Source organism: Sitophilus oryzae, unplaced genomic scaffold (assembly GCF_002938485.1).
Source record: "Sitophilus oryzae breed Bouriz unplaced genomic scaffold, Soryzae_2.0 scaffold_811_pilon_pilon, whole genome shotgun sequence".
NCBI lineage: Eukaryota > Metazoa > Arthropoda > Insecta > Coleoptera > Curculionidae > Sitophilus > Sitophilus oryzae.
In genome coordinates this window covers 1,728,099-1,752,240 of record NW_022147430.1, presented here as the reverse complement: position 1 = coordinate 1,752,240, position 24,142 = coordinate 1,728,099, and the positions used below count along the sequence as shown (strand labels likewise).

Sequence of the window (24,142 nt, the reverse complement as noted above, 5' to 3'; positions counted from 1 at the left end):
ATGAACAAGCAAGGCTGCATTGGCTAAATCATTTTTAGATTTTTCGAATGCAGATAAAGCTTCAGAAGTCCATGATAATGGCGTTTTATCAGACTTTTTGCAATTCTTGTGCATCTGGTGAAGGATAGTTTGATGATCAGCTGCATGAGGGGTAAAACGGCGGTAGAAGTTCAACATTCCAAGATATCGTCTCAAATCACAAGCGAATTTAGGTAGAGGGTAGTCTAAAATGGTTGTTACTCGATCTGGAAGTGGTCTAGTACCATTCGAAGATATTTCGTAACCTAAAAATTTTATGCAACTCTCGCCAAAGACACATTTTTCGAGATTGATCGTGAGACCATATTGTTGTAGGCGTTGAAAAATTTGTCGAAGATGAACTTCATGCTGCTCTGGACTAGAGGATGCTATAAGGATGTCGTCAATATAGGAAAAACAGAAGTCTAGATTGCGTAAGACTTCGTGAATGAAACGTTGAAAGGATTGAGCTGCGTTGCGTAGACCAAATTGCATACGAGTAAATTCGAACAAACCAAAGGGTGTGATTATGGCTGTTTTCGGAATAGATTCGGGATCGACAGGTATTTGATGATATGCTCTAACAAGGTCTAGGGTGCTAAAAATTGTTTTACCATGTAAAATGTGATTGAAATCTTGTAGGTTAGGCACAGGGTAATTATCAGGTCGTGTAATGGCATTTAAGCGACGGTAATCGCCAACAGGTCGCCAGGAACCTGATTTTTTCTTAACAAGTGCAGTGGACTTGCCCAGCTACTGTTTGAAGGACGGCAAATTCCCTGGTCTAAGAGAGTTTGGAATTCTTGTTTGGCAATGGTAAGCTTATCAGCAGGGAGACGACGAGCTTTGGACACTACTGGTGGACCATCTGTAGGGATGATGTGTGTAGTTTGGTGAGGAATATAAGAGTCTGTTTTCGAAAGTTTTGTAATGGCGGAATATTCTTCGAGTAGCTTAAAATATTTACAATTTTTGTCAATTGTTGATACAGAGTCAGATGAGGAAAGTTTAAGTTTACCAGGATAAGATAAGTTAGTGCTAGTATCAATAATTTTCTTCCCATGAAGGTCTATTAATAGTCGAAAATGATGTAGAAAATCTGCTCCTAAAATGGCAGTATCAGTTTGAGCTATTACGAAATGCCAGGTGAAGTTCCGTTTTAAACCCAAGCTGACAGTAACACACTTTGTACCAAACGTGGGAATCAGGGTGTTATTAGCGGCATATAAACAAGTTTTATTATGTTGATCATAATTACGTGTCATTTTAGGTAAAATGGAAACATCAGAACCTGAATCTATTAAAAATGATATACCTGTTTTAGGGTCCTTAATAACTAACCGATGGTTGTTAGAGAAGGTAGAGTTGACTGTAGCAGGAGGGTTGGTAAGGCGACTGGTAGGGTTCACGGCGTTCGTCGCCCTTAACGTCGTGAAGTCTCGTTTTCCTGGATGGGGCCCTTCTTGCAAGGCGCTCTGCATGATCTTGCACGGTCCTTGAAATGAAGATGGTACCAACAGACTTCACCATCCTCCTCCTGGGGCTGACGAAGAGGTGTTTTCGACCTTTTCCGATGTGGAGATTGCTCACGACGAGGATGCTGTAGTTTCAATTCTTGAATTTCTTTGTAAAGTTGCGGGGTTGTTCAATCTCTGCGATTTTGTCTGCCATTTTCGCCAAATTGTCTAGATTGTCATTACTGGTGGCTAATACTGATTGCATCTGTGCAGGTAAATGTTGCATTAACAGGGTTTTCAGTAATTCACATGAAACTGATGAACCTCCTAAACGTGTCATCTCATTTAATAGCTGCGAAGGTTTTTTGTCACCGAGATTCATGTCTGACAAGAGAGTTTTTAATTTCTTCTCCTGAGAATCTGAATATATTGAGATTAATCTGTCTTTGATAGCGTTGTACTTATTGTCCGCAGGTGGGTTTAGGAGTAGTTCTGATATTTGACTTAAAATGCTCGTGTCCACAACACTAAGCACATGGTTGTATTTTGTTAGGTCTGTTGTAATACTTGATAGAGCAAATTGTGCTTCCAGTTGAACAAACCACAGTTTCGGATCGGCCTTCCAGAACGGTGGTGGTTTGATAGCCACTCGATCCACGTGTTGAGCTCGCTCTGCGGGTGTATTTGTTGGGTTCGCTTCGTTCACGTCGTTCATGACGAGAAATTGATCGATTGTTGCGTGTTCGAGGTAATTCCGGGGTCACCAATTGTGGTACTAACGGTTTGGGTTATCAATTAATATGATGTAAACTTATTAGTACACACTTTATTAAAATACTTTAATCAAATACACAGTTTAAAGAAGGCTGAGTAAACTTATTCGTAGTTGTGGAGAGTGTGTGTTGAGAGAGTGTGTTGAGAGAGTGTGTGTGTGTGACATCGTTGACCGTTGACAGACGTGTTTTTGTTATTACTCTATGGACGTGTCTCGATATTCGAGTATCACCAAGGATAGAGTAGGAATGTCGCTTTCAACATTGTCACCACAGTTTAAATAAACTTTTCAAATTTCAATCCTTCATATTTTCTCAATGACTCGACCGATTTTCAAAAACGAAGCGGGGAAATATAGAGAATAGAAAGCTCTTTTCATTGCGGCGCCACTTGACCTCCCTTCCCATTTAAAAAAACTTGAAAATCATTTTTGGGGCAAAAGTTGTCCCTCTCACAAACAAAATTGACGTGTTTCTCGATTTAAAAAAAAAATATCCTGGGCGTTATGCCTTGCGGAACGTTTTCGATGGGCCACCCTGTATGTACTTCTGCTTCGGTTGGTTTGGATTGTTGGGAAAAAGGCCTCACCCTCTTCGCTGCACTCATCCGCTAGTGGTAGTGTGGTTTCAATCAAACTACTAACTAGAAAATATTACTAAAATGTAATGTTTTTGACATATTTAACATTTTCTAAGAAGAACAAATTTTAAATTTCAATAAAAGCTACCTAAACTCGAATTTACTCTGTATAGCCCAATATGTAGTTAAAATAACGATTGTACTTTAAATCAAATTAAAACTTAAAAAAGTTATACAGCGTGCGACAAAATTAATATTGAACATTGCTCACCTTTAAAAGCAAATTACTCTTTTGTTTTAAATGAAGCACCTAGTATGTATATTATTTCGATATTCAATATAATATATATAATTCATGTCTCTTCAAAATACTATTAAGGTTGCTTACACCTCAAACAAAGATTTTCCTAGATATTTTCATTTTTATGATTTACTGTCAGTAGATCTTTATTATTTGATAAAATCTAGGTGGCTGTGATAAGTCTGACGTTACTTCAACATAGCTGTGAAATTAGTTCAACATTAACAACTAGTTATCAATTTATGCCAGTTAAAATAAAAAAAAATTCTCAGAAATTTGCAATAAATGGAAACTTACCATACATCAGACAAAATTGATATGATTCTATTAGTTGGTGAGTGCAGTGTGCATTCACCATTTAATAGAATACTTAAAAGTTTTTAATTTATCTAGTCTTGCCTTTTTCATTGGGGTATGGTTAAAGACAGTGACGCGACCAACTGTTGTCGACAACATAAAAGAAATGATTTTGACTGCTTTTCGAAGTAGAACCACAGTAGAACTTCACATATGCAAAGGTCTTTTGAAAAGAGAATAATTTCATTCAGTGAACAAGAAAGGAAACGTATTGGGCATTTGATTTCATCTAGATAATTTTTGTGTCATAATTATAGGTTTATGTCTAGTTTTAATTCTGTAATAATTAAAATATATTTTAAATGTGTATCTTTTTAGTATCGTTGAATATTTTACTCTACGTACTTTAATTTTTGTTAAATTAGCAAAAAATATATCACAGGCATCTAGATTTTATCAAATAATAAAAATCTACTGAGGAGAAATCATAAGAATCAAAATATCTAGGAAAATCTTTGTCTTATAGGAGTAACAACCTTAATAGTATTTTAAATATATATAAATGCTCCATTGAATACCGGTATGATATACTGGGTGTTCCATTTAAAATAAAGGAGTAACTTGGTTTTAAAAGTGGCCAACGTTCAGTATAAATTTTATCTCCCTCTAAAACCCTCTATAACTTTTCGGGACAAATTTTAAAGATTTAAGTAGATGTTATTGAAATTGAAAATTTATTCTTCATTTTCACAAAATGTCAAATACCGCAAAATCCTTACAATTTAGGCATACGCTTCTTTAATAAAACTCACCTTTATTTTTTTCCTAGAATCCTAAAATCAATTAATAGATAGAGCGCTCCATTAGAAATAAAGCCCACTTTGATGCTTAACTTTTTTGGGGGAGACCGTGTAGAACTCCATATATTTTTATAAAATGCTTTCAATTAACCTACATTACGCTTCCAAAATTTCATTTCGATATAAACTCCTTGGAGCCTCCGCGTCGTATGAGGGGCGCCACCCTGTATAATAAAGTTTGACTATTTTATTATAAAGAATAACGGGTCGGATGGCAAGATTTATAAATAGTATATTAAACAACGAGTTTCGAAAACGACGTTTTGCACACGAGTTCGACAGTTTGTTGGCTCGAGCCGCAGGCAAGAGCCACAAGTCGAACGAGTGTACAAAGAAGTTTTCGAACGAGTTTTTTACGCTATTTTTTCTACGACTACAAATTAGCAGCAGACTCACTCAGTTTTTGCCAGTTTTGTGAAATAATTTGCGATGTAATGATGACACTTTTCTGACGGCTGCGTTGCGTTTGGCGTTTCAGCTAAACATTGGAGGGTAAATATGTTAAAATTGACACATGTCGTGTGCAAAATGACACATGTCGTGCGCTAAATCCTTAGAACACAACAGTTTGCAAAACACTAATTTCAGATCGAGTTTTCCGTGTGTCAAACTGCATTTTCTAGGCTAGTCGTAGAAAAAAACAACTTTGTGAATAGAAACTGAGAAATGTATAAAGTTGCGTACTGTCTATTCTCTTTTAAATCCTCTTATTTTAATGAATATAAAGAAATATGTTTTTAATTAGATGACTAGAAGAGCATGATTTTCAAAACACTAAACTATCTAGTTATCTCTCCTGCCGTTTTCTTACAAAAATAATCTGAAAATAACGACCTTCCGGCAGTAATTCCGTTGTCCTGCCGACTTTTCAAAGTAAACTTTTCAGTTTATAAAAGGCTTACTGTTAGTTGTTTTTGTTCAGCGAGACGATATTTCTAATCAAAAAGTTTCTTATATCAAATAGTATGTCTAGTACTCAATAATAAAGATATTTTGTATTGGTGTTTTAAAAACATGTTTTTAACTTTCTTTTTCTCGCGTCTCGTTTTGCTATGTAAGTGCTCGCGTGGGGTATTTTAATACCCCAAATAAAAAAAATAAAAAACGCAAAGCTCTGAAATCATACTTACTGGAGAGAGCCCTAATTACGGTAAACGACTTTTTTGTTGATGTTCAATCATGAACAATTTTGAATTTTAATCATCAATTTTGATCATCTCACACACTGGTTAAAAGTCTAGTATTTAATATTTTATAACTCTTAAATGATTATATCCATTTACAATAATTATCCTATTGTAAAATTTTATTGATACGCCTTTTTTGTGTTCTGCAATGTCCATATATGTTGTATTTGTCATTTTAATGGCGTATTTTTTTTGAATTGTATGATTTGTATTGTATGATATTTTTTATTATTTGTATTATATTTTTGTGTCTTTGTTTGTTTTGAAATTGCTTTGTCGATGACGCTGTATATTTTGGCTTTTTGCGCAATAAAGCTTTATTTATTTATGTCTACGGAATATTGGGACGGACGGAATTAAAAAAATATGACACTTAACAAAACCTACTACGAACTTGATTTTTAAATGGTACCTTCGGTATACCCTGTATAAATAACACCTTGCTTATCCATTTTTCGACTTTTTTTGCACAGGTATTGTTTCAATATCATGTACCGGGTGGCCAACTAACCTAAATCAAAAACTACTTATCGTATAACTTTGGGAAAAGAATTCTAATAAGTAAATCGACCAAGAGAAATCGCTGAAAATGATTTTCAATTTCGAAAAATGTCCGCTATAGGCTTCTCTGTAGGCGCTTCTCTGATAGCCAATCAGAAAACAGGGTTTTTCTCAAAAATATGCAGGTGAACAGATATTTTAAATATATTACTATTGTAATCTTCGAGAAATTCGTTTTTTTTTATATAGAGTATTTTACTCTATCTGGTGCTATTTTTGGTCTATTTTGCTCTATAAACTGGTGGGGGAAGTTAAACTTGCTTTTGTTAAAATAAGGATAACTCTGATTTGATTGTTTTTTTTATATATTCTCGATGATTACAATTGCAATAGTAATATTTAAAATACCTCTTCACCTGCATATTTTTGAGAAAAATCCTGTTTTCTGATTGTCCATCACAGATACGCCACCTATCGGACAATTTTCGAACTTGAAAATAACTTCCAGCACAGCTTCCAGCGATTTCCCTTGGTCGATTTGCTTATTAGAATTGTTTTCCTAAAGATATACGATGGGTTGTTTCTGAGATACAGCCGGCGTCCATTCTTAGTTGGCCACCCGGTACTTTAGTAGATCTATATGGTTCCTCAACATCCGAAAAATTACCTAAGACCGAGAAAATGACCTAATAATATGGCTATATCACTAAATAATAAACCTGAGTTTTATTTTGACGCCATATCCCACAAATAAGAACAAATTTAAAGATGTTTTATTTTTTGTGTCATTTAAACCTAGCGTAATTACCTACAAGCCTCAACTCAAATTCCATAATAAATATTTGGAAACTTTAGATATTTTACTTTATAGTTAATATTTTTGGTTACTATAGAAATAGCTTCTGATTCTTTCATCCTTTACAGATTATTTTTAAATATTTTTCTTATTTTCTACCTCTACCTGAAGAAAGTCTTAGATCCATAGATACCTTCACCATTTTGTCAATAAAGGATATATAAAGTAAACAGAAAATTTATCTATTTCCGTAAACTACAATTTCGAACAAAAAGGTCGGTATTACCATTGTCAATATATTTTATAAGTACTTTTAAGTATGTCCCCTGAAGGGAAGACATAATTTTCCCAAAAGACATGTCACATTAACCAGGTACTGAAGCCTAAAGCTTGATTTTCATGCATCCGTTGTCCGACGATACGATGATACGATATTAATTTTATTGGTTGAATTTAAAGGCTTCGATTGGATAACCGTTTCTAACCAATCGAAGTCTTTAAATTCAACCAATAAAATGAATATCGTATCGTCGGACAACGGATGCATGAAAATCAAGCTTAAGTCAAAATGACGTATCTTAATTATTTTTGACAAGTAGTAAATAAGAGAGAAAATGTAAGAAAAAATATATAATTAGTAGGAATATTTCATAAATGACTAGCGTGTACCAGCGACTTCGTTCGCGTCGAATTAATCATTTGTAATGGTGATGATAAAGCAAAGCAAGAATTTCCATTAACATACAAACTGGATAAAATTTTCTCACATTTACTATGTCAGCATGAGAAAAAACAATATGGCGATATTATTATATATATAACTATGGTAACTTGGTAATATTTGAGGGGTAGTTCCATCTCGTTGGAATTTGACTTTCGAAAAATCAGTTTGCCAAAAATAAGCTTTTTACGTCAAGCGGTTTAAGCAGAATCTGGAAGAAATTACCCAACTTTTTGAAACACCTTGTATGAATTTTTAAAAAACTTCAAAATATATAAAAAAACCAAATAAATTATGCTTGTTCAAGCGTTTTCCCGAAAGACTAACCGTTTTTTAAATAACAAATATTGTAATATTTGAGGGGCGTTTTCACCCTCTTGGAATTTGAGATTCGAGAAACTCCTCCTTATCGAACCTCTATACCCCACAGTCAAGTCGTTTGCCAAAAATCAGCTTTAAACGTCAAGCAGTTTAAGCAGAATCGTGATTACTCAATGGTCATATTTTATGAAACACCCTATATAAACTTATAAAAACTCTATGTAAAAATATGTAAAACAACAAAATAAAATATACGTGTTTAAGCGTTTTTTCGGAAACTTGGCCGTTTTTTAAATAAAAAATATTGTAATATTTGAGGGGTGGTTTCACCCTCGTGGAACTGGAATTTCGAAAAATCCCTTCTTATCGAACCTCTACACCCTAGAATCAACCTGTATGCCAAAATTGAGCTTCTTACGTTGAGTGGTTTGAGCAGGATCGTGATTAATCAGTATGTCAGTCATTTAAGGATTTTATATATTAGTATAGATTGGTTTACTACACGTATGTACATTTAATCACTTACCAGTAAAAAGTTATTCCATTATTTCCCGCGATTATTGACCAAGATTTACCGCACGCTGCACAACCAACTATTTTAAATCGTTTTCGATAAATCACAATAGTGTCACTGTTAATTTAAGTTCTGACACAATTTCCTTCTAGATTTACTAACTCGCAACAAAACCAATTGTCGAATAAATAATAAATAACATAAAATAAGCTTAGTAAAGACAAACAAATCCACAAAACTTCAAATCAAATTCAAATGTTTCAGTTGAAACGTCAAACAGAACTGTCAAGGATGGAGATCTATGATGTCGATTCCGTCCACCAAGCATGAATACATGGATAGTTTTATTATACTGCGTCCTTTTAATCTTTTTATTTAAGGGCTCAAACAAATAATACCGTATGATCGAAAAAAAACGGCGTCCAGTTGGTTTGGAAATGAACGTCGATGACATTCCCCATATCATTTTACATTTAAAATGACAGCGATCTTCATTGCATAGCCACTGTTGACGCCGGTTTTTTTTTCAATCATACGGTACATATTTTTATTAAATTTCAACAAAACTACAACCAAATGAATATCTGTAAAATTCAAGTAGTGGTCTTATTAATTTGGAATTAATCGCAATTCATTGTAACCGCATAAATATTACATTTATTGATAAATATGTGAACCAAGTTCTTTTTTAATTGCCATTCCCGAACATACGAGTATAATAAAACAAAAATTCCATTTTTAGAAGAAATCGACACATTTAAAATCATATTACTCTTATCAGATATCTCTGCTTTATCAACAATCTTTTATTTACTGGAAATAAAAAAAAATCTATACACTTGTAAGGCTGCAAAATGGTTCATTGCATTTGGGATGATCCCTAGGGAAAACCCCTATTCAGGTTGTTCAATCTGGCGACAAAATCTAACATTTTGTCGTTCTTTTACAGCACGTGCACAGAATTAAAAAATATGAAACTTAAATGGCACCTTCGGTATGTTTCTACTTTAATCGAAAGAAAATGACACTCTGAGTAGAATGACATATCATATATCTACTTTTGGCATATTCGCTAAAAAAATCGTATTTTTCAATTAAGATTCCAATCTAGAGTGCCATGGCTGTGTAAAAAACACTAATTCGTAAACAGGCGCCTTGGAAAATAGATTTGATTGTCTAATGTTTTTGTGTCTTATCCTGGCGAGTTAAAAGATGCCCAAATCGTGTTTTTAATCGTATCTCAATTTTTTCAAAAAGAACAAGCGTGAAGCGTGATTCATTAGCATATTTGGAAAAAGCATTTTTTTACGAATAATTTTGTACCACACACTTGGTATTTCGAATCAAATTGTCGTTATGAACCGCATGTTGCAATTTCAAAAAACCTATATGCGAAAATATCCAAAGTTGACTTATAAATATGTCATTCTATTCAGAGTGTCATTTTATATCAAACGAAGTAGAAATACATAAATAAGCATATACCCAGGGTACCATTTGAAAATCAAAAATTGTGTTCATTTCCGGTGAAACAGGAAGTGACCAAAAACGATTGAATACGTCAATTAATCCTAATTTATGTTATATACTAACATACCAAATCTCGTTTTTTATATAAAAAAAAGTTATAGAGGTAAGTCAATTTTGAGACGCACCCGGTATATATTGTATATATAACATATGATGGAAAAAAACGGCATACATTTGGACTGAAAATGAAAATCGATGACATTTCCCATATAATTTTACATATAAAATGACGGAAATCTTCATTTCATAGCCAATGCTGACGACATTTTTTTTCGATCATATTATACAATTACGATATTATTTTAAAACCTTATTTTTATAGAATATAAAAAAGGTTATACATAATACAATTCTTCAACAAATAAAACATAAAAAATATATTTATTTATTTTTACATTAATTTACAATACACTAAAATATCATTATTTATTCTCTGGTGGATTTACTATTATCTCACCAACCTCATTTTGCTTCAATTGTTGTAACCTAATTGCGCGTTTCTAAAAAAATAATAGTTTCAAGTACCTATGTATTAAATACAAAAATATTTATCTTTACCTTCAATTTAGTACTTCTTTCATGAATACCTCGTATATTCTTTTTTATTGACTTTAGTTTACTGTTGTATATTTTCATCTTGTTTAGCATACCCTGTAGTTCCATGGAATGTTGTATGTTCGATAATATTAAGTTTTCCTCGTGGATCTTCTCATAAAGTTTTGCTTGTGTCTCTCTACAGAAAAATTACATTTAATACAATATGATAACAAATAAATACAATAATTATTTACGGTCGAAAAAAAAACGGCGTCAAAGACGGCTGAGGAATGACAATCAATAATAATTTTGACGAGGTCAATCTCTAGACGTTATTTACTAAAAACTGCCATAAAACTTGTCAAAAATTAACACTCATAAGAAAGATTAAAAAAGGATAAAATAGTACGTTTCCAGACCCAAATCTATTTTCAAAAATATATTTTTTCCCGAATTTAATTTAACTACACAAGGCCAACTGGCAGTAAACGCCATTAAAAGATAATAAATAAATCGACCAAGAGAAATCGCTGGAAAGTATTTTCAAGTTCGAAAAATGTCCACTAGGGAGCGTGTTTCTCTGATAGCCAATCAGAAAACAGGGTTTTTCTCAAAAATATGCAGGTGAACAGGTATTTTAAATATTACTATTGTAATCATCGAGAAATTTGTATTTTTTTGATATAGAGTATTTTGCTCTATCTCATAAAATAAAATGGTGGGGGAAGGTTAAACTTGCTTTTATTAAAATAAGGATAACTCTGGTTTAGGTTAGCCGATTTAAACAAACTAGGGCTCGTTTAAAAGAGCTTTTCTTCCTTAATGATCTCCGGTATAAATTTTGTTTCCATACTTTTTTTCCTGGTAGAGGAAAAAAAGAGGGCGCTGTTTGACGTCATAACAGATATAGCGCTTTTGCATAAAAAAATTAAATAGAAAGTTAAATAGAGCATAAAATTTCCAAAATATTAGCCCAAACCGCAACTTTCTATCTGCTCTCTAACGGGAGATATTAGGAAAATAAATCATATTAGGCTGTCGCCTAGGATTATAGGGTCTAATAATTATAGTAGTAGGCTATGAAACAAAAAGAGGTAAATTGGTTACGTCAAAATCTTAAAACATAGATTTTAATTGCATTTTAATACCATTTAATTGTATTTATCCATGTTCGTTCTTGATTCGACCCCATAAATTAAAACTCAGGCATATTGAATCCGATGACCTAGCTGGCCATGGAAATATACCGCTCAAGTATCTCTATCTACTAAAGTAAGTGGTATCCAAGAAGCCCCACACATTCATAGCAAAATAAGCGGCACAACTGCACCAACTGCATTCATGCTGATGAAATTGTAACAAATGCAATTTCATCATGATGGATCCCTAACAAAATTGGCAATGCATCTCTTAGAAATTATGGATAGATCATTGTTCATTTCATTCAGATAATTAAAAAAGTGCAATCATTCGTCATCCTAGAATCCCTGCATAAACATTTACCGACCAACGGTCTTGGTGCTCAACTATTTGCATCAAGGGTAGATTTGGACCAGTAGTGCATATTGTGACCCAAACGACATAAACTTTATAATATAATAATAAATAACACAAACAATATGTAAAACACGAAAACAAGTAAAATCAAGGACGAACTTATAACTGGATTAATAACTAAATGACGTTACATGAAATAAACCCCTAGTTTTCAGCCATACGAAATTCGGTCGTTTTCTGTTAAAAGCAATATGGCGGCACAAAATTGCTAGAAATTTTAATAAAATTGTTGATTGTCCGACTTTCGGACATTTTAATCTGATATATCTGGTATAATTAACCAAGAAATTCCTAAAAATTATATGGATGGACGATAATGTTACATAAACACGTTTAAAAATTTATGATTTCATTTTTTTAAGAAAACGCCTGAAATTGGGATGCATGAAAACTGAACTTACAGTACGTCGGCTGGATCTGTGTCTATGAAAGGAATGCAGACAAAAAACATTTAAATAAACAACAATATATTCTATTCGTCGACTTGACGAGTACGTCACCGCAAATCGCTCCGCCCACTCATTTTATTGGCTACTTGCAAATTTGTCGAATTTTTATTGATGGGACGCGTCGTCTATTTTTTTACGAAAAACATCGAGAGAATATATTTTCCCCTCTCACGGATACCCCGTAACTACAGAACAGACAGACGTACTGTCAACGTTTTGATATTTTGATGTAACCAATTTACCTCTTTTTGTTTCCTAGCCTACTACCACAGATAACACTACTACTATAATTTTTAGACCATATAATACTAAGCGGCAGCCTAACATAATTTATTCTCTTAATATCTCCGGTTAGACAGAAGATAGAAAGTTGCGGTTTGCGCTAATATTTTGGAAATTTTGTGCTCTAATTAACTGAGCAAAGAGAAATATAGCCTCCTATTTATTTTTTTATGCAAAAGCGCAATATCTGTCAACAGCGCCCTCTAGCTACCACGAAAAAAATTATGGAAACAAAATTTATACTGGAGATCAGGAAGAACTTAAACCAACTTAAATGAGCCCTAGTTTGTTTAAATCGGCTAATCCAAACCAGAGCTATCCTTATTTTAATAAAAGCAAGTTTAACCTTCCCCCACCACTTTATTTTATGAGATAGAGCAAAATGCTCTATATTATCAAAAAAAAAATACAAATTTCTCGATGATGACAATAGTAATATTTAAAATACCTGTTCGGCTACATATTTTTGAGACAAACCCTGTTTTCTGATTGGCTATCAGAGAAACGCCCCCTAGCGGACATTTTTCGAACTTGAAAATAATTTCCAGCGATTTTTCTTGGTTGATTTACTTATTAGAATTTTTTTCTCCCAAAGTTATACGATAAGTAGTCTCTGAGATACAGCCGGCGTCCACATTCTCAGTTGGCCACCTGGTACATGCCAAGTAAATGATGTCTAAGGTTTGAGCTTGCCAAAATTATCACCCATTGTCATTCTACAGCCATTTTTAACACCGTTTTTTTTTCGATAGTCAGAAAAAATATGCGTTTCCGCTGATAATTTTTTATGATTTTGTGTTTGGGAAGGCTTCTATATAATAGATCTTTTTATAAGTGGTTTCAACTAAAAAAATCACCCAAACGCGCACCAGAGAGACCAAAAAATATATAGAATATTTAATTATTTTAAAAGCTCAATAATTATTTTTATATTATACAGGGTTGTTCACCACATGCGACACGGAGTATTGTAGCTAAATGATTAGATTTTAGCAAATTGTAAGTTTTGGGTTCGTTGAAGGACTATTAGAGCTACAATTTAAAAATATTTACAAGATACAGAGTGTCCCAAAAAAATATCAAAGTTGTATTTTTTTAAATGAAACACCCTGTATATTAATACATTTTTAGTTTCTACGATTAAAATAAAGGTAAATTTGATTAAGGTTTATTACACTTAAACCTTGCCGTTTTTTAAATATTTTCAATTTTGTGAAATTGCAGTCAAAATTTTAAAGCTTCATTTAATTTTTTTTTTATTCCAAGGGTATCAAAGTTTTTAATATTAAATATTTACTGAAGTATATTTATTGATCAGTTATTGTGTTGCAGTAATAAAAATAATACTACCTCATACAGAGTGTCTAATAATTTATTTTAAATTATTTCTAGCTTTAAGCTTGATTTTCATGCATCCGTTGTCCGACGATACGTTGATACGATATTAATTTCATTGGTTATATTTAAAGACTTCGATTGGTTAACTGTTGTATTTAAAGGCTTCGATTGGTTAACCGTTTCTAACCAATCGAAGTCTTTAAATTCAACCAATAAAATTAATATCGTATCAACGTATCGTCGCACAACGGATGCATGAAAATCAAGCTTTAAACGGCAACAACTTGTTTAATTTAAATGGAACACCCTCTATATTTTAGGAAAATCAGATGCACAATTTAATTGTCTATCAAATTGTATTATAACACTTTTTACCTATCCCTTCAAGTTTTCGTAGAAAATGCATTTTCTTGTAATTTAGACCTCATTTATCAATATACCCATGGAATATTGACATTTTAGATTATTTTTAAAGCAACAAATTTACAAAATGTACAGGCTAGTAATATTATACTTTTTAGCAAAATGATAATATTACTAAGTAGCCCATTTGTATGCAAAAAGAAAACTATTTAAATCTTTATAAAAGAGTATACCATTAATTAAATATGCCACCATTATTTCCGCCCAAATACTAATTAATTACATACTTAATTGTGTTCGTTATATATTATTCTAAATAAATGTGGATTTGAATCAGAAATCAATATAATAATAAGTTATGAAAATGAATGTCTCTGTTGTTATGTTGTTATAAATAAGCATTTGTCAAAAAATGAAATATCATTTTTAAGGTGTTACTTTTTACCACACTGTCTAATACACATACAAAATTCAGTTTTTTTAGTATTTGGAGCAATTATTATTAACCAACGCAAACAGTCAATTAATGTAGTTTGAATACTGGAATCATATTAATTGGTCCTCTGTAACAAATATTTAAACAGTTTTTTTTTATTTTTTAATGAAATAAACAAACTATATCGACAATATTAGTATATGTGCTCTTTAAAAATTTGGTACATCTTAAAAATAATCTAAAATGTCTATTCCATAGGTATATTGATAAATGAGTTTTAAATTACAAGAAAATGCATTTTCTACGGAAACTTGAAGAGATAGGTAAAAAATGGTATAATATAATTTAATAGACAATTAAATTGTGCATCTGATTCTCATAAAATATACAGGGTGTTCCGTTTAAATTAAACAAGTTATTTCCGTTTACAGCTAGTAATTATTTAAAATAAAATTTTAGGCACTCTGTATAAGGTAGTATAATGTTTATTATTGCAACATAATAACTGATCAATAAATAAACTACAGTAAATATTTAGTATTAAAAACTTTGATACCCTTGGAGAAATGAAGCCTTAAAATTTTGACAACACAATAACTGATCATACTTCAGTAAATATTTAATATTAAAAACTTTGATACCCTTGGAATAAAAAAAATAAATTAAATGAAGCCTTAAAATTTTGACTGCAATTTCACAAAATTGAAAATATTTAAAAAACGGCAAGGTTTAAGTGTAATAAACCTTAATCAAATTTACCTTTATTTTAATCGTAGAAACTAAAAATGTAATAATATACAGGGTGTTCCGTTTAAAAAAAAACAACTTTGATATTTTTTATTTATTTGGGACACTCTGTATCTTGTAAAAATATTTTTAAATTGTAGCTCTAATAGTCCTTCAACGAACCCAAAACTTACAATTTGTAAAAATCTAATTGTTTAGCTACAATACTCCGTGTCGTATGTGGTGAACAACCCTGTATAATTAGACAGCATCTTACTGTAATTCATTAAGCTGGCGTCGAACTTCTTTTAAAGGAGGTTCTAATAAATTGACAAATCCCTTTGTAACACTTCTAACTGGACCTTCGTACAAATTTTCCTCGTGTAAAGCATCACTTTGTCTATAACAATATAGATATAATTAATAATGAAAATCTGCTCCTCCGCATACTCTTTACACAAACATATTATACATGAGTTTCAAATGTTTTCTAAAATTATCTTAATATAAGGTGACTAAAAGTTTAACACAAAATACATAATTAAAATAACGTATTTTTTAAAACTTATTCTTTGAAAAAGGTATTAAACAGAACATAAATATTGTATTGTTAAATATATAAATCTATTTAAAATTAAATTGTAAATGTTTAGCATGACGAAATGATGTTTATATAATTATGTTTTAAATATTTTTGCACAGTCCACTTCGACTTTTCAAGATGCAATCAAAATCAGGATGTTTACTGATTTTTTAAAAACTGAAAATCAACCACGATAATAGCACCTAAAACAGTACTGCTCTGGTTAAAACAGTACGTTTAATGTTTTTTAATCGAATTAGTAATTAAATATAACTTACATTTTCTCTGTTTCACCTGCCATAATTAGTTTACAGCACAATATATTTTCTAATTTATTTGTAACTATGCTCTAAATGGCTCACTTCTCTATGTTTCTACGGGCGGCACAGATTTGTATTTATAATACATATTTTTTAAAAAACTCTTCTATTGTAAAATATTCCAACTCAAATATTCACAATTTCAAAAATAAACAATACATAACCTAACTTCTGACAGCTGATTCTGCAGCTATGAAGGCTGTCAAACACCCAAACATATGATAATGACAGTTATACATAATTATTTATATTTTAGATTTGAGTTGTTTGTATAGGTCCGAAGAGTTTGATTATTGAAAGTTATAAATAATAATTCCTATTTTACGTTATATATAAAATATAAATTCTAACAATACGTGTCTAAATCTGTGCTATTCAGTGATATACTGATATTTGCTCTATTTTGATCCTGTCCAAGATAACTTCTTGTTACAAGTGGAAGATCTGTATCCTGCAGATTCAACTAGAGTTTATCGTTTAAAAGATTCAAGGGATATACCGATTTAAGGTATTCTATATAATATACTTACTAATATCTCTTATTTCTTACTATCTCTTTATGGTTATTTACTAAATAATGATAGTGGCATGTGGCATTTGAAATTTTAATATAAAATAAATAAAATATGTATTAAATTTATATTTGATTGTAGAAACAACCCGACAGATGCTGCTTTAATAATGAATCAAACTGTGGAACATGTTAAACAAGAAAATTATGTTTCGGAAGAAAATATAAATGGAGTATGGTCAGATAACAAGCTAGAATTGTTAAGTATATTTTTCTAAATATTTGTATTTTTATTAATTACTAAAGTAACTGTATGTTGCATGCTTTGCAATGCCTCATAAAGAACAAAAGTGTTTGTTTAAACATGATTTAATATGTTTATTAGACATTTCGGTTAGAGGCATTTCTCCTCCTTTAGGGCTTTTATACAAACATGAAACAATAAGTAAAAAAGTAACATTATCTTAAATTATAGATTATTATGTAGTTATAATTTAGTTAGAAATAAAGATCATTTTTTAGATAAAGGTATTTAAGGAACGTAAAATGAATACGTACAAGCAATGGGCTCTTTCACTATATTTTGGAATTAGCATAATATTAATTGAATAAAGCAATTAATTCTAGAATTTTCTGTTATCTCACTTTCGAAAAATTTGAAGTCGTTCTTAAGAAAATAAATAAAAACAAAAAAGGCCAGAATAAAAATACGCACTTATTTTTAATACGTCACACCCTTTAATACGTCACACCACCACCTCCACACAAGGCAGTTCAACCTTTTCCAATATGGCGGAGATAGAAGTGCTTTATTTGACGCGTATTTTAAAACCTGTTTTATTTCCAAATTAAACATTTTTCACACAAATGTCTGGTTAGATTACGTAATATTTCACTAATTTTTTAATATACAGGGAGTCTAAAGTTCTCTACATAAGTATGGAATTTTTTGTATTATTACTTTTATGAAAACATCAGTTAGTTACTTTTTAAAAATAGGGCTGCTTTCTAAGAAAATAGGTAGTGTTAAAATATTCAAACTTGAGGTAGCATATATAGGGTGTTCAAAATCATCGGCAAAAGAAATAACCAGAAATATATGACAGAAAATAGCAATATAAACTAAATATTCAATTGCAAACACTTACCTACCATAGTTTAGAATTTACTAAACGTTTGATAAATATATATTATTATGGATAGTATAGGAAGTTACTTATCTTAGTAAAAACCTTGGTAAATGCTCTTGGAATATATATATAAACTACACTGGCTTGGGTCAAAAAATATGGAATATTTTCTCTATGTTTTGCAGCATTCCACAAATGGGAATAAATTTAGACTATAATAGGTGAGGATAAATAAAAAATATAATATGTGTTTCAAGATTTTATATAGAAAAAAAACTAAATACCTTCTTGGGGGTTCGTAAGTAAAACTTACGCTTAGCTTAGTTTTCTTTACTCTTTCTCTTTACATAGGGCATTGTCTTTGTGGTAAAGACGTCATTCCTTTTTTTTGCATAGTTCTTCAATAAAATATTGGATATTCTGAACAAGATGGATTTAATAATAAATTCTGACGTATGTGAGGGGCAATTGTGACCTAAAAAAAGACTTACATCCAGGCCATTTATATTTTCAAATGTCAATGTTGTCAATATCTTTCTGTGATCTTTTTGATGTAAAAAGTTTGATTCTTTTTCCAATATTTTACTTATAGTGAGGTAAGTGTAAGCAGTAGCCATCCCCACTACATCCTCACTAGGGTAACAGAGGCTTTGGGGCCTTTGGCCTTTTTGAGGCATATTTAAGGCACTTCTTACCCGAGAACTACTAGTAGGAGTGAAATTATATCTTTTAATAGCTGTCAACCATTTTTTTACGAAGCTCGTCATTTTTGGGGAATATAAAAGCAGAAACCTTGGGACCCCCTCTATAATTCCCGTAACAATTTGGAACAGAGCATGTAAAAGGCATGCTACAATAAAATGTTAATACCTACCCTTTAATACCTATCTTTTGATTATTGTAAGTAACCATTATAAAGTAATATGCAGACTGGCGGCCAAGGCTTTTTACTCATTTAGGTGTAATATCTTGATAAATACTTCTAGTTCTTACCTTAAAATAATTAATAATAGAGGAGTACGACAAGCACGAAAGTTTGAATTTCCCTATGTGGAATGTCTGGTTTGGATTTTTATTACACTCTTATTTTATCACAATTTTCTGATCACGCCATGCACTGAACACTAAGAACTAAACAAACGTGTTGCAGAAGCACAACAAACTAGAGATAATTAATTATTTCTGGTATGCAATTGGAACGAGAAACCACTACCGGCTTTTCAGGTTAAAAGTAAACAATTTAATAATGCGCTGCCTTCGCCGCCATATTTGCCTTGCCCATATCATGTTGATTGGCCTTGAGTTGAGGTGGTGCTGGTCAAATCAAATCGCAATGTTGCCAATTGTTGGCTGGCGCACGAGCACGGTTCTGCAATGCTGACATTGTCTATGGACCTTGTCTTGACGTGCACTCCTCTTCCAGAATACAGAAGATTCAAAATTCATGTGTACGTTTTATTTGTTCTCTGGATAGAGGGGAGCATATCTCACCTTGGCTTAAAGAATTGAAGTGGCTTAATATGTATGAACGCCGTAGACTGCATTTGGCTACCTTTGTACACAAACTAATTAAATTACAGACACCATTATATTTAAAATCTAAATTAAAACTGCGCCAAACTGTTCATAGCAGAGACACTCGAAATATTAACCAGTTATATCTACCTCAATATAAGACCTCTTTATATCGACGATCATTTACGTATTCTGCGGTCTCGTTATATAATTCCCTGCCAAGTGCTTTAATAGCTAAGTTCCTCGGTTCATTTAGATCGGGGTTCAGAGATTTATTATTCCATAATGTGAGTTGAGTATACTTTTTGAAGCCAGCCAACTATGCCTCTCCTTGGCTCTCTTTTCATCAACACCAATACATGCCTGTTGCCTTATGTTATTGCATAATGTACTTATAAGTATTAATTGTTCTCTATGTGTGCTCTATGTGTTACACTAATAGTTTTGTTAATGCTTTATATTTTTTTGTATTTTTCATTGTTTTTTTTTTGTTATTATATTTATACATTTGATATATTAATTTAAGATAAGGTAGTAGATATTGATATTATTTGTTAGGTTATACTGTAATGGTACTCGGTTAACTAAGCAGTTATTTACTGAAATTCGCCGAGGATTATTAAAATAAAGACATATTATTATTATTATTATGTAATTGGGCGTATTTTTCATACGTCATCAATTGGCACTTTAAAATTATTTCAAATTAAAGCAATTTTGAGGGCCTATAAAAAAGTTATTCAATGTCATGGAACTAATTTTTTTGGATAAATATACTGAAAATAGTCTTCCATTTCAGATTTTGTCCTTGAATTGGGTATTTTATTTTTTGTGAAAGAGCCCATTATATGTGTAAAAAATGTCTATACCTCTGTGGCCGATTCATCTCTTCAAAAAAGTCCTATGAGTATTCGCCACTTGTGCTGCAAGAAATTCTACAAAATAAAATAGTTATTTTTTGCTGCGTTAATGCAACGGAGACCAATTTGTCAGCAGTGATTTACTAATAAACAAATTTGATGAAAAAATTATTTTTTAATAATTGGTTTTTATAGAAGTATCTGTTGAAAAAAAAACTAAAGTGTTCTTTAATAGTTGTATTTAGATATTTTAAATAGTTTTTAGCCGACCATACCAATAGGTATGGTAGGTTATTAAGATCGACAAAAAAAAAGTTTTTTTAATTTCACTCAAAATGAGTTATTTGGGTCATAAATGACCTAAATACAAAATATTTTCATGGTGGCTGTCTGTCTGTCTGTCCTGTCTATAACACGATAACTCAAAAACCGCTAAACCGATTTTAACCAAATTTGGCACAAAAATACTGTTGCACCCGAGAATCTGACCATTAGTTTTTGGTGGGGGTGGGGGTTTGGTAAGGGGGTATGGGAGGGGGTTTGGAAGGGGGTAAAAATTAAAAAAAAAGGATGGGCGCCAAATTTTTTTAGCCTAGGAGGCAAATATGTCTTAATCTGCCACTGCACTGCTCACAAGTTGGTCTCTTTTGGATTAAGGCAGCAGTGTTTACAAAAAATAACTATTTTATTTTGTAGATTTTCTTGCAAGTGGCCAAATACCCATATAGGGCATTTTTGAAGAAATTATTTGTGTATATAAGAAACAAAAATAGATACACAACAAAAAATACAATTATTACTTTGTCCTACTGTAAAATTTGAGCGACCTAAAGTAATTGAATACCTACATAATTTTTTTTAACTGAAAAAATAAAAAAGTTATAATAGAGATGAGCCACTTTTGAAAAACACCCAGTATATTTTTTTACTGGATGAACTACAACAAGACTACAGAAAATTATTAAAATTTATTAATCAACGCAATCTTTATCAAAATTACAGTGGGATTCAGACTGATGAACTTACCAACACAGACGATAATAAACATGAAATATATGTTCAAACCAAGGTAGAATCTGATGATAATGAGATGTAAGTATATTTTTTCAGTGTTGTTTTGTCTTTTATATTAATATTTTCGTATAAACGAGAACTGAAATTAATCAAATTCTAAATATTTTAATAAATAAAAGACTAAAAAGGGAAAAGTGTACAGAATATCCCAATATTTCGTTGACATAGAACTACTACATATTTTTGCAATAAAAATAAGTCACAATTTACTAGATATTTTAATAAATAAAAGACCAAAAAGGAGAAAGTGTACAGAATATCCCAATATTTCGTTGACATAGAACTACTACGTATTTTTGCAATAAATATAAGTCACAATTTAATAAATATTTTAATAAATAAAAGACTAAAAAGGAAAAAGTGTACAGAATATCCCAATATTTCGTTGACATAGAACTCTACTACGTATTTTTGCAATAAAAATAAGTCACAATTTACTAAATATTTTAATAAATAAAAGACTAAAAAGGAAAAAGTGTACACAATATCCCAATATTTCATTTACATAGAACTATAGTCTATCCAACGAGAAGATCCTTGAGAGTGATAGATGTGTCTGTCATTTTAATTTCAAAATAGTTTATTTTATTTTACAAAGAAATAAGTTGGTACAACTGGAACGCATAGCAGGAAATTAATATATGTTTTTAAAATTTGACTGACAAGTAACTTCAAAATATTGTGAATAAAACTGTATAAAACTGAAAAAATGTAATCGAGTTATTTTATTTAATAAAAAACGGTATGTGTTAATACAAAACAAACAAAAACAAGACACCACATACCAAAAAAATATAAAAAAGAACAAGTATTTCTTACTTTCAAGCTTTATAAAACTTCCCGCATTTATGATTATATTTATCAATATAACTTATGTACAAATACAAATTTGTAATATTCCGCAGGAATAAATAAAACAACATAAATAAAACAACCTATTTTATTAATAATAACACTTACCAAATTTTATACCTCACAGGTTGATTAATTAACTTTAATCTTAATTTTTTTAAACCAGTACCTTTTGACATTATTTTTCTGCAGTACTAAAATCCATTATTTACCTATCGTGTGATGTCGATATTTTACAGCTACTCCAGTTTTTAGTATGTGTTTAGTATGGTCCTTCTACCATATTCGAGATGCACTTATCTACGACGAGATGGTATACGAACTTTATTGATAGTAACTTTATTGGTGTATCTGTATAAGACTTTCTGCCTGGGCAGCGACTATTACCCATAACCTGTGCTCTGGGTTCTACAGTTAATTTTCACTCGATTTTTCCTCCACTTGACTTCAAAAGACACAAAACACACGGAATAACCAAACCAAAACACTCGTAAAAACACGAATCAAAATGCATCATCTTCCAAAACGCAGAATATTTGACAAAAGTTGTCACAAAATTATAACCTATAATTTGGCAAGACTTTGACAAACGTTTACGAGGCTGTCCAAATCTACCTCTTTTGCTCGATCATTCTCAACTGATATTATGGCTAGTGAGCTTAGGCGATTTTGGGACATAGTAGACCTCGCAAAACTTTTGATTATTTTCAACTTAGAAAAAGTTCTTTCTGGTTCAGCGGATGGTATAGGGAGAACCAGAAACAACTGGAATACAGTGCAAATCTCAGCTATACTGCTAATCAGTAATTGTTTTTTTTTTTCAAAAATAAAATGAGAAAACTCTCTAATACTGTGAATATTTTTGATTTTTTCATAAAGTAAATTTTTTGCTTGAATTAGCTCCGATGCTAGATTTTGTGTTAGGTCGTTAGGATATTTGCTTACTAATACTTTGGCATTAGCTAAGATATCAGATTCCTGGGATTTTAACAATGTTTGTGGGTTTAAAATTTCAAATTTTGAATAAATATTTTGAAATGCGTCATACCTGATTCTAAACTGAGTTATTATATCCAAACAAGCATAAAAAACTGTGACTTTTAAACGATTTTTAGGATTTTCAATGGGCTTATCCGCTGCTATTTCATCAAAAAAAGTTTTGACTCTAGGAACTCTTTTGTTTTTTAACTGAGGTTCAATATTCCAAGATTTCGCAATTGAAATTGATAGCTCATACACACTTTCAAAATTGTCCCTAAGATTTTCTAGTTTAACAAGAACTCCTAATATTAGATCTGTGGCCAGTCCTATGTCAATATCATTTTTCATAAGCATTTTGAAAGCAACTTAGTATTTTACAATAAATTCGAAATTTTCTATTTTATCTCTCTATCAGTACATTTTTTCAGTATTAACGTTAAATTTCATAGACACTTGACGACGCGCGACGGACAAAAAATTAGTTTTTATCGATAGTATGCCTTCGGCTCTTGACGACCATCTAGTTGGACAGGAGTTGGACATAATTTTTTTAAAGTTAAACCAACAGTTTTACTATTTTTTATTTCGCAGTTTAGGCTTGGCCAACGGGGTAGACTTTCACTGAAAAATATATAAAGACTCTGAACCGTGTCAAAAAAAATTCTTATTTCGCTAATAACGCTTAATTTCGCTTTGCTCACAGAGTCATTTAAAATAAGTGTGCTTATGGAAAAAGTCTACCGATATGATACTTTTAATCAAAAACGCCGTG

At 31.4% G+C, this 24,142-nt stretch overlaps 4 protein-coding genes across 12 annotated transcripts in view; 1 reads left to right on the top strand and 3 right to left on the bottom strand.

The window, feature by feature from the left end:
- Nucleotides 1-698: 698 nt before the first annotated feature.
- On the bottom strand, nucleotides 699-1,499 carry LOC115889193. The gene has a single exon (XM_030909145.1). It carries the CDS (start codon nucleotides 1,497-1,499, stop codon nucleotides 699-701), a length of 801 nt encoding a protein of 266 aa, XP_030765005.1.
- A 127-nt stretch (nucleotides 1,500-1,626) lies between these two features.
- Nucleotides 1,627-2,190, bottom strand: LOC115889190. Its single transcript, XM_030909144.1, has one exon. The coding sequence runs from the start codon at nucleotides 2,188-2,190 to the stop codon at nucleotides 1,627-1,629; it is 564 nt and encodes a 187-aa protein (XP_030765004.1).
- Nucleotides 2,191-10,213: 8,023 nt separating this feature from the next.
- LOC115889169 (biogenesis of lysosome-related organelles complex 1 subunit 6) lies at nucleotides 10,214-16,608 on the bottom strand. The gene is made up of 4 exons (XM_030909122.1): nucleotides 16,406-16,608; nucleotides 15,822-15,944; nucleotides 10,415-10,589; nucleotides 10,214-10,356 (listed from the first exon to the last, which is right to left on the bottom strand). Exons 1-4 carry the CDS (start codon nucleotides 16,426-16,428, stop codon nucleotides 10,279-10,281), a joined length of 399 nt encoding a protein of 132 aa, XP_030764982.1. The 5' UTR covers nucleotides 16,429-16,608; the 3' UTR covers nucleotides 10,214-10,278.
- A 57-nt stretch (nucleotides 16,609-16,665) lies between these two features.
- The window catches only part of LOC115889167 (gastrula zinc finger protein XlCGF26.1-like), a 56,352-nt gene continuing 48,875 nt past the window's right edge, over nucleotides 16,666-24,142 (top strand). For all 9 annotated transcript variants that reach the window (XM_030909121.1, XM_030909119.1, XM_030909118.1 and 6 more), the window contains exons 1-3: nucleotides 16,666-16,955; nucleotides 17,101-17,217; nucleotides 21,466-21,555. In XM_030909121.1, coding sequence (XP_030764981.1) covers nucleotides 17,129-17,217; nucleotides 21,466-21,555 — 179 coding nt within the window. In that variant the 5' untranslated portion in view covers nucleotides 16,666-16,955; nucleotides 17,101-17,128. The remainder of the gene's footprint in view (nucleotides 16,956-17,100; nucleotides 17,218-21,465; nucleotides 21,556-24,142) is intronic.